The sequence below is a fragment of the Coffea arabica genome, chromosome 4e (genome assembly GCF_036785885.1).
Source record: "Coffea arabica cultivar ET-39 chromosome 4e, Coffea Arabica ET-39 HiFi, whole genome shotgun sequence".
Taxonomy (NCBI): domain Eukaryota; kingdom Viridiplantae; phylum Streptophyta; class Magnoliopsida; order Gentianales; family Rubiaceae; genus Coffea; species Coffea arabica.
This window is the reverse complement of record NC_092317.1, coordinates 40,284,335-40,294,785: the sequence shown is the minus strand read 5'-3', so window position 1 is coordinate 40,294,785 and position 10,451 is coordinate 40,284,335. Positions and strand designations below refer to the sequence as shown.

Sequence of the window (10,451 nt, the reverse complement as noted above, 5' to 3'; positions counted from 1 at the left end):
ATGTCATCTCATGAATTTGCTTCCTTTAGTCTTCATAGTCATTCTGCTTCCCCTTCTAGGGAAATGCATTCTGCACTAGCAACAGGTGTACTAGGAGGTACTTTCCGTGTTACCCATTCCTGACCTTTTTCTTCATGTCCAGTTCTTACTTTTGAAAGCATCTTTGCTCTCTTCTCCATGGATTGATCCTTCCGTATTGTTGTTCTGTGCAAGTAAATAAACCTTATTTTGCGACCTGCAGAACATCCACTCGTTGGTACGCCTAATCTTAGGAACTGTCAACCTACATCCCTCCATGGAAAAAGGAAAAGCTTAGGCTCCCGTTCTTTTACGGCTATGCCTGATCTTCGTCTATTTAACAAAAAGAATAGAAGCTCTGCCTCTGTATCAGTAATTGATGAACTAACAAATTCTCTGGAAACTCCTTACTGTGACAAAGAGATCTTGCCTATGAACAATCTTTTTGAAAATGTGATTCAATATTGTCCTTTTACTGATTTTCGATGTATTCTAAAAAACTGTCTTCTCCTCTTCATGAGCACCAAAGTTCTGGAACAAACACTGCTTGCTCTGAACCTCTTATGTTACCTCACCAAACAAGCAGCTTTCCTCTTCTGTTTGACGGAACCATGCACCTCTTTTATACTGACAAACATGTCTTACTTGATAATGAACTTTTTGAAAATATTGTTAAGTTCTCTCCTTTGCCTGATCCTTACATGGACTTTGGAAAAAATCAACTTGTCTTGAATGATATCCATAGAGAATTATATCTGCAAAAAGAAACATCTATCTCTGAGAAACAATCTTCTGCACCAGCTTCTACTTCTCAAGGGATATATTCCTTTGCCTTTTTCCATGTGATTGTCGATACTTCTTTGGCTGCCCTGTCCACTTAGATCCTCTACAAAAAAAAATGTATTTTTCAGTTCTATTTGGCTGGAACTTTCATAATTTGCCCGCTCTGTTGACTGTACCCAGTCAAATGACTCTGAACTTTTTTATTCAGCTCATTTCTTTATATAGTTACAGAAATCTCTTCTGTTCAAGATAGAGAGTCTAACAAGTCTGCCAAAAAAAACCGTGTTCAAAGGAAAAAGGGTCACCGTCGTAGTTCTTCTGTTCTCCTATCTAAAGATCAGCCTTCTGGTCAAAATCATGGTTGTCATAGACGTGTCAGGAAGCAGGCTCCGGGTTGACTTTTTAATTCTCTTTCACTTTCTATAGCTCACCAGATTATGTTATTAACTGGATTAATAAAGGTGCGACTTAGTGCCCTTCTCAGCTATAGTTTGGAATTAAATGCAGCGAGGCCTCGCAGAGATCGTCAATGGGGTCTTTTGCAGTTTGATGAGATCCCTCATGAAGCCACCACCCTTCCAGATGTTCCTAATTGTGAACATTGTGGAGCTAAGAGGTTCTATTTGGAACCTCCTAGCTTTTGTTGCTCTGGCGGAGAGATCTCATTAGTTATTCCAGCAATGCCTTAGTTATTCCAGCTATAGTGCTCATATTCAGGTTTATACTCACTCACATACCAGCCATAGGATTAATCATTACTATGGCGGTTATGACCCTCTACAGTATCCTATTCTTTTTCCTCGGGGTGAATGTGGATGGCACCATGGTATTAAAAGACTATATAAGAGGAAAAGAAATGGGGACTCCTGTGAGGATGATTCTAGCGTTGATCCTTCTTCTGTTAATGAACCTTCGCACTTAATGGACTTATAGCGCAGAGGCAAGTAAATCACTTACTACTTCTACACTATTAAATATTAAACTTATAACATCTTCTTCATCGATAGAATATTTGTGTCTTATATAGCTATTGATCGAGGGAACAGCGAGGGAGATACGGTATCGGCTAGAGAGTATTATTGCTACAGATTTCAAATAAGAGATGATGATGAATCGATGTTATTGCACTGCCTTAGGCTTCTACAGCAATTTTCTGTTGATTCTTATGTGAAGATAGAGACTTCAAGGTTGGACTTCCATAGGCATCGACAAAATGTAATAAGATTGGAGATCCTCCAAGGAGTCTTGGACAGTGTTTCTATTGGGCAGTCCGAAGGGTCTAAAGTTGGTTGTAAGATTGTTCTCCCATCCTCTTTTATAGGTGGTCCGAGAGACATGAGACGCCGATATCTTGATGCAATGGCGCTCGTTCAGAAATATGGTAAACCTGATATTTATCTTACCATGACCTGCAATCCAGCATGTAAAGAAATTCAGGACAATCTAAAGTATCATGAGAAGCCGCAGGATAGACCAAATCTTCTAGCCAGGATTTTTAGAGCTAAATTTGAGATGCTTAAATCAGAAATTTTGAATAAGCAAATTTTTGGTGAGGTCGCAGCATGTGTCTATGTTATTGAGTTTCAAAAACGTGGATTTCCCCATGCTCATTTACTCCTGATCTTAAAACCTTAGTCCAAGCTGCTTAATCCGGAATATGATAAGGTGGTGTGTGCGGAGTTACCTGATCGTGCTCGCTACCCTCACTTATACAATCTTGTTGTCAAGCATATGATCCACGGCCCTTGCGAATCTATGGATAAAACTTGTCCTTGTATGAGAGACGGTACCTGCAAAAGTCATTATCCCAAAGATTTTTGTCCATATACAACTCATGTTGAGGATGGTTACTCACATTATAGAAAAAGGGATGATGGTAGAAAAATAAAGGTCCGAAGGTTTACTCTCGATAATAGGTGGGTTGTGCCTTACAACCCGTATCTTCTTGCTTTGTTTGATTGCCACATAAATGTCGAGATCTGTTCTACTATAAAGCTGGTGAAATACTTGTACAAGTATGTGTTTAAAGGTCATGATCTGGTCTCCTTTAAGGTTGTAACTGATGGCGGTCCTCCTGATATTGATGAAATTAATGAGTTTCAAAAGGGTAGATATATTTCGCCTCCCGAAACTTTTTGGCGCATCTATGAATTTCATCTAAATGAGATGATTCCGTCTGTTTATACACTCCAGGTTCACCTTCCAAATCAGCAGTTTGTTTCCTTTGATAAAAACTCAGATCTCTTGCTGTTATTAGCTAAGACTGATTTTTCAAAAACTATGTTAACTGACTTTTTCAAAAAGAATGCAACGAATGCATCGGCTGAAAATCTTAAATGTTTTTATAGAGATTTCCCACAGCATTTCGTTTGGACTGCTAAGTATAAACACTGGACGGAAAGGAAACGTCGAAAAGTGATAGGTAGACTTGTCAGTGTTAGTCCAACTGAGGGAGAGCGGTATTATCTACGCCTTCTCTTAACTCATGTTCCTGGACCAACATCGTTCGATGATCTCTTAACTGTGAACAACAAAAAAATGTGCTCGTTTAGAGATGCTGCTTTTGCACTTGGTCTGTTACAATCTGATTCGTTTATAGAAGAGACACTTGAAGAAGCTATTGCATTTCAGATGCCGTCTTCACTCAGGCTTTTATTTGCCACTCTTCTGGTATATTGTTCTCCAACTAATCCCAAAATGTTATGGGAAAAGTTTGAATCAGATTTCTCTAGAGATTATGAAAGACAACAGCAATATCATCCATGCTCTCCCGATGAAATTAGGGGACTTGTTCTCACTGATATTAACAGATTGTTTGGGCAGATGGGTAAAAATATTACTGACTACCAGTTGGTGCCACGTGATCTTATGAATGCATATAGCACGTGCCTGACAAAGGAGGTTGAGTATGAGAGAAACATCAGCGTACTGCCGGAGGATATATTGCTGTCTTCCAAATTAAATTCTGAGCAAAAATGTGCTTATGATTTAATCTTAAAAGCATGTTTCTCTTCTCATGGCCATTCTTTCTTTATTGATGGCCTGGGAGGTACCGGTAAAACATTTTTATACCGGTTGCTCCTCGTTACTTTGAGATCACAGGGTCATATCACCATTGCAGTGGCGACATCTGAAATTGCAGCGGCTATCCTACCTGGAGGAAGAATTGCATATTCAAGATTTAAAATACCCCTTGATTTTTCAAAGAGCAAAACTTGCCAACTTAGCAAGCAGGGTAGCGTTGCGAAGTTGCTCTCTGAATCCAAATTGATCCTGTGGGATGAGGCTTCAATGGCCAGACGAGAAACTGTTGAAGCATTTGATGATTTATTGAAAGATATTATGGAATCTAGCCTGCCTTTTGGAGGCAAAGTTGTCGTCTTTAGTGGGGATTTCCGACAAACACTGCCTGTAATTGAGCAGTCAACAAAAGAAGTCCTTTTGCAGTCACGCTTTCTTAATTCTCCGTTTTGGCCTGAACTTCATAAGTTAAAGCTGTCGGGAAATATGCGAGCTATATTAGATCCTCAGTTTTCAGAATTCTTGTTGAGTGTGGGTGAGGGAAAGGAACCTGTTGACCTGAATGGTGAGATAACTGTGGCGACCCCACTTCCCCCTAAGGCGAACCAGAGGGTTGGCGGGCCGTCTGCCAAGCTCTCGCCAGGACTCACGCAAACAATCTAACCCAAATTCTTCCGAAGAATAACCTAAGCTATTACAACGTCAATACTTCCAGAATAGACTAATAATTACAACCACATTAACTTCAGAGATAATAGCATTCTAAGATAGCCATTCAACAGCTCTTAAACCTCACACGCTACTTACAAGAAGTAAAGTCTTACTATCCCAAAAACATAAGATTTCATACATCACAATTACAAACATACAAGCCAAACATTCGAATTAGGGTTTACACTTTTCCAGTTTCAAGCGGCAATCCAAAATAAGAAATACATTATTCAAGTGGAAATACAATTCAATCCACACAGGAAGTCACAGTGTCTATTTACACCCCAGAAAGAAACATAAGTAAGTGTCAAGGCTTTCAATTGCTAGAACCTGTCAAGGAAAACAAATAAACGTGGGGTGAGCTAAAGCTCAGTGGTGCCCCAAAACATGCAGTCACGTAAATCAAACAGCGAGTAATAGCTTAACCAAATTGAACAGTTAGGAAAGCGTATAACAGCACAAGGTAGGATACAGGGGCTCTCAGGAGCCATTTTCCTCGCTTGATCACCATTCATCGTAGTTGACCCTCCGTCAACTCTCACTACTTATAGTCCATGTAGATCCACTCATTTTAATCCTAACCCGTCACCGTACTTACCCCTGTCCCGGGCCCGAACACCGACTAATGACGCAGTATACTCGAGATATACCCGTAGAGAATTTGGGAGCAGTATACTTGAGTATACCCTCAGGAAATTGGTCGAGGGATTCACCCAGCGACATTTCCGTAGTTGGATTCAGAAGTCGAGGGATTCACCCAACGACGCAACTACATTTAATTACCAGGTCAGGATAAGAGGCCCTCCCACCCTAAGGTGTGGTACATTCCCCTGCCTGGTGATTTAGTACTTGAGATAGGATAAGAGGCCCTCCCACCCGCAGGTGTGGTACATTCCCCTACTCAGTACTTAGCACGTGAGATAGGATAAGAGGCCCTCCCACCCTAAGGTGTGGTACATTCCCCTACTTAGTGCTTAGTAAGCGCAAGCAAGATATTCACGAAAAATACTTCAAGCAAGTCACCACTCGAACGGCTAGTGTGATAAAGTACACACTGCTCACTTCGATGGATCAGAAACCATTTTCCAATTATCACATATCAAGTCAAGAAAGTACTTTAATCAAGTAAGCATAGAACAAGCAGGGACACTCACAAATTTCCAAAGTAATTGAGCGAGAAAATCTTTAATTGTCCCCTCCGAGATTCTCTTCAAGACTAACTTGGCACCTGAAGCAATTTGACAAGTATTTTTCACTTATAATCACGCATTAATCAAGAAAGGAGTTACACTCATCTAGACTTGTCAATACCTCAAATCAAGAACCTTAGCCACTCAAAGTAAAGGTTCAAAAGTGAGGTTTTATTAACACAAGGAAAAAAATAATTTCCTTCATGGAATCAAGTTCATAAGGCAGATTTAAGTTGATTTTTTTTGTCAACTTTGAAAATTCGGAAAAATTCACTTGTTTGGAACTAGCTTTTGAAATTTGCAACTCTATTAGTGTTGTAATCCAAGAGTATAACAAAACAAACAGAACGTGAAACGGAGTTTTGAGCACCAAAATACGGTAGCTCAAAGTTCCTAAAATTTTCTTGTTAAGCAAGGGTTTTTCAAACTCGAGTCATGAACTTTGGTAATTTATTTGACTCATGAAAGGGTCTCAGAATAACACCATAATTAGCAGTATAATACTACTATATAAGGGTTGTCCCTCTACCAAATTTCATAGAAAAATATGCATGGAAAGTCACTTAACAAAATCACCCATGTTTCCAAAATTTTAAGGCAAAGCTGCCTTGTGTATAAAAATTTCCTTTTCTAAACTTTTGACCAAGGAAAATCCTCTAAACATGGTTCATTTACATAGAAAAGGTTTAAGGGTTATCCTAGAACAACATTTGTGGTGGTTAACACCAAGAGATTAAATTTACAAGTCTACACTGAGCCTTGCATCAAATCTGTCCCAAAAATCAGGGTTTTCACAAACAAAGCAGGTTTCATATTTTGATCACAGATCACTCAAATTAACTCGGAATTGGACATGGTTTAAGGCGTTGGCAAACACATTCATAGAGCTTTGATTTCACAGAAAACATCATTTTGAAATTCGGCACACAACTAGCTCGAATTCGAGCCACAAGTTGCAGCCTCAGCATTTCGTTCTTTGTAAAACAGAGAAACAGAGTAGTCATCTTTAAATGGTTGGTTCGGCTCACACACATGGAAACAGAACATACATTTTATACCGTTGGAAAGGTTGGGATATCTAGTTTCAAATACCGCTGACGGCACTCGATTTCGATATCGGAGCACAGAGTTATGGCCGAAATACGAAAGCGGGTCAGAGCATTACGAAAACAGTTTTCCAGATTTACTAGCTTCACGAAATTGATCCCATTGACCAACCAAACCTCAATATTTTTAAATGAAACTTTATACACCATATATTCAACATATAAACATGATATATAAGTCATGAAACCCTTAAAATTCTGCAAAAAGGGGTGCGATTGAAACAGGGCAACCCTGAACATTTTTGAACTACACATCCCTTGAAGTCGAGACTAGCTAGGTATCATTAATCTACCCATTTAAGCACTAAACTAGCATTATATCCATCATCAATCATTAATCCAAGGGTGGGAGTTCATAGAGCCCACCATCAAAATTTTCCGACATGAAATAAAACAAATAACATGTAATTTTGGCAAATAATTCCACCACAATAAATCTGTCATCGGCTAAACAGAATTCCAGCAGTTAATTGGTCATAAATCCAACTTTTTACTTGGCTAAAACATGATATTAAGTACTCAATTTCGGCATGCAATTACTTAACTAGTCGATTAACATTTCTAGTTCAAAAATCCGATTCGGTCAGCAACAAGAATCATCCAAAATTCCAGAAATTTATTCAGTTTTTCCTCGGCTAAGCTTGCATGTAAGCTGATCCATTTCATTTTTATTTTTTCTTGCTTAACCGAGCCAAGGAGCTGCATGCAAAGCTTAATCATCTTGTTCTTAGTTAGATAAACGCATTTATCAGCTCAGACTACTACAAAGAGACAGAATTGAAGCTGCATTTCCCAAAACAGTCTCACGACAATTCCAATTCCTTCCTAATCAGATTTTCTCATGCTTTGATTGCATCATCCGAGTGCTTAATCATCACATGCAATCTCTTAAACATCTTGTAATTAGCTAATTAATCACAGCTATAAGCTCAGATTACTTCAATTAAGCAATGATCAAGTCTGCATTTCTGATTCAAGCTCACGGCAATTCCATTTTCTTTTCATAATCAGAATTTCTGGTGCCTTAACCCATCATCCAAGTGGCTAACCGTTACAGGCAAGCTTGTAATCAGCATCATCTACCTAATATTAGCTAGTCTAGGGCCAGAGGTTACCTCGGTTTGAGGCTTAGCTCACGCGACAATGAGCTGCAGAAATTTTCCTCTCGGCTTGCTATCGCTCTTGGGGTTTGGTTGTTGCAGAACCGCAGCTCACTAGCTCTCCCTCTCTTGCTCACACGCGAACTGGAGGTGGTGGTCCTGGTTGGATGTTGCAGTTGCGGTGGAGTTGTTGGAAACGGGTGCAGCTGGTTGAGGTGAAGAAAATGGTCACAGCTGGTGGAGGTGAAGGTGCAGAAAAGGATTGAACTCACGCGGTGTCTCTTTCTTTCTTCCCTCAAGCTCGCAGACAGAACAGAAAATGTGGCAGCTCGCAGTTTTCTTTCCTTGCTCTCATATGCAGAATGCCGCTCTCTCCTTCCCCTCGGTCGATGATTACAAGGTGAGGAAATGTTGTTGTGGTTTGGGGCTGAGGTAAAAATGGAGAGGAAATGGAGATGAATGGCAGATAAGAGGTTGAGTGTTTGAAAGGCTTGCGTGTTGGATTGGAGAAGATTTGCATTGGCCGAATGAGGAGGTTGGCTATGATGTTGTCCGCAAATGGTTTTGGCTGCATGATAATTTGTGAGATAGTGGAGGGTAGTTTAGTCATTTCACTTGTCCTCTTGACCTCCACATAAGTCCTTGGTTCTAACTTAATTCTAAAAATTATCCCCAATTGTGATTTGAACGCCTAATCATACACTAATCTTACAAGACTGTAATTTTCACGCCTTAAGTATGTTTAGTATATTAGTATCATGTTTATCTAAAACTCATTGGTTTTCATCTTAACGCGGAAATTCCTATTAACATTTTGACATTTTTAACGATTAAAACTAACTGTCGGCATTTAACGAATTAATTGTTAGGTCAATGAAATAATCTACCTTAGAAATACTTTTATCTTAACAGAAAACCAAGTGGTTTAATATTGTTGCTCTATAATATTATTTATCGCATTAAAAAAAATTGTTTAAGAAGGTAAAGATAGTTTTCTATTGGTTTCTAACTAACATGGAAAATCAACATTTAATCTTTGTACATGTTAGGCATCTACATGCTTCCAAACGAGTGTTTTTCCATGTTTATTTTATTATTTATTTTTATAACAGTAAATTCTAACTAGTACTAATATTTAATGGGGTAGGTGATACAAATTCCAAAGGTATTACTAGTTTATTTGTTAACGAACAGAAATAATTAGACATGTATTTTAATAAATAAAAGAAAGTGGATCATGTATCAAATTTTAGGTAAGGAATAAAATTTTCAAGCTCTCACTCGAAATTCTTGCGGTTATTCTTAGGTAAATCAGGATATTTCTAAATTCTTGATTTTTATAAAAATTCAATTAGGCTTTTAATTTAACCACTTATTCGTTATATGTAATTTTTCGAATCGATTATTTGCTCCAGTCGCGTATTTACTATTTTCACTTAACGAGCTTTAAGAAATTAAATTTCGCAACGAATCGCTTTAAAAATATAACGAAGCTATGGTTACATTTAGTTAGGCCTAAAAAAATTAGAAATTAATAATCGGAGAAATCGGGTGAGTGAATACTTATTTTAGCCAGTAGAATAAATAAGATAAACACAATTTTTGGGTCCTCACAATAACTCTCTCCACAGATTTAGTCATTCCTTATTATGATAAAGAAGAGTCCCTAAACAGGTTAGATAATTCGCTTTTATGCTTCCTTATATGTCTGCCTTATACCTATATAATTTCTAACTTAGTTCCTCTATTAACAGGTTAATAAGTTGTGTTTTCCCAGATTTAACTCTCTATACTCGGGATCCTTATAGTATGATCTGTAGGTGTATTCTTACTCCTAAAAATAGTTCAGTTGATGAGCTAAATGATATCCTAATTAGGAGATTTCCTGGAAAGCTTTATACTTAAACTAGCACGGACAAAACTGTTGATCAGCGGCACCAAGGTGATTATGAGGATTTTCTTAACTCTCAAAATCCAAAAGGACTTCCTCCTCACAAGTTAATGCTAAAGGAAAACTATCCAATTATATTGATGAGGAATCTTAACCCTCTAGAAGGCCTCTGTAATGGTACTAGACTCATATGTAGAGAGCTTGGCCATCATACTATTTCTGCTGAGATTCTTTTCGGCCAGCATCAAGGCAAGATAATCCTAATTCCAAAGATGCCTCTACAGACTCTTGATAATGAAAGGAATGGCGTTGCATTCATAAGAACACAATTTCCAGTCCGCCTTTGCTTTGCATTGACCATCAACAAGTCCCAAGGACAAACTCTCGACTATGTTGGTATTCATTTAGGTGAACCTGTTTTTTCTCATGGACAGCTCTATGTAGCTCTGTCCAGGGTCAAAACTTCATCTGCACTTAAAATTCTCATTGTTCCAGGGACCTTTGATGGTACAAAAATAGACTGCAAAACTAGAAATGTTGTATTCAATGAAGTTTTTTAGTTCAGTTAACTGTATATCTCTCTTGCATTCAGGTATATCTGGATAACTCCATCTCTTAGTTTACTTGTTAA

At 38.3% G+C, this 10,451-nt stretch overlaps 1 protein-coding gene across 1 annotated transcript; it reads left to right on the top strand.

Annotated features, from left to right (window-relative positions):
- Nucleotides 1–9,834, top strand: LOC113740982 (uncharacterized). Its single transcript, XM_027268485.1, has 8 exons — nucleotides 1–97; nucleotides 242–471; nucleotides 696–889; nucleotides 1,010–1,194; nucleotides 1,309–1,417; nucleotides 1,809–2,355; nucleotides 2,437–4,387; nucleotides 9,707–9,834. The coding sequence occupies exons 1-8, from the start codon at nucleotides 1–3 to the stop codon at nucleotides 9,832–9,834; spliced, it is 3,441 nt and encodes a 1,146-aa protein (XP_027124286.1).
- The last annotated feature ends 617 nt before the right edge of the window (nucleotides 9,835–10,451 follow it).

Excerpts from the sequence above, each read along its gene's own strand:
- LOC113740982 (XM_027268485.1), top strand. The coding sequence starts at position 1 with ATGTCATCTCATGAATTTGCTTCCTTTAGTCTTCATAGTCATTCTGCT. Across the intron at positions 2,356-2,436 it reads ATAAGCAAATTTTTGGTGAG|TCCAAGCTGCTTAATCCGGA; the intron begins GTCGCAGCATGT and ends TTAAAACCTTAG. Across the intron at positions 4,388-9,706 it reads GGAACCTGTTGACCTGAATG|ATTTAACTCTCTATACTCGG; the intron begins GTGAGATAACTG and ends GTGTTTTCCCAG.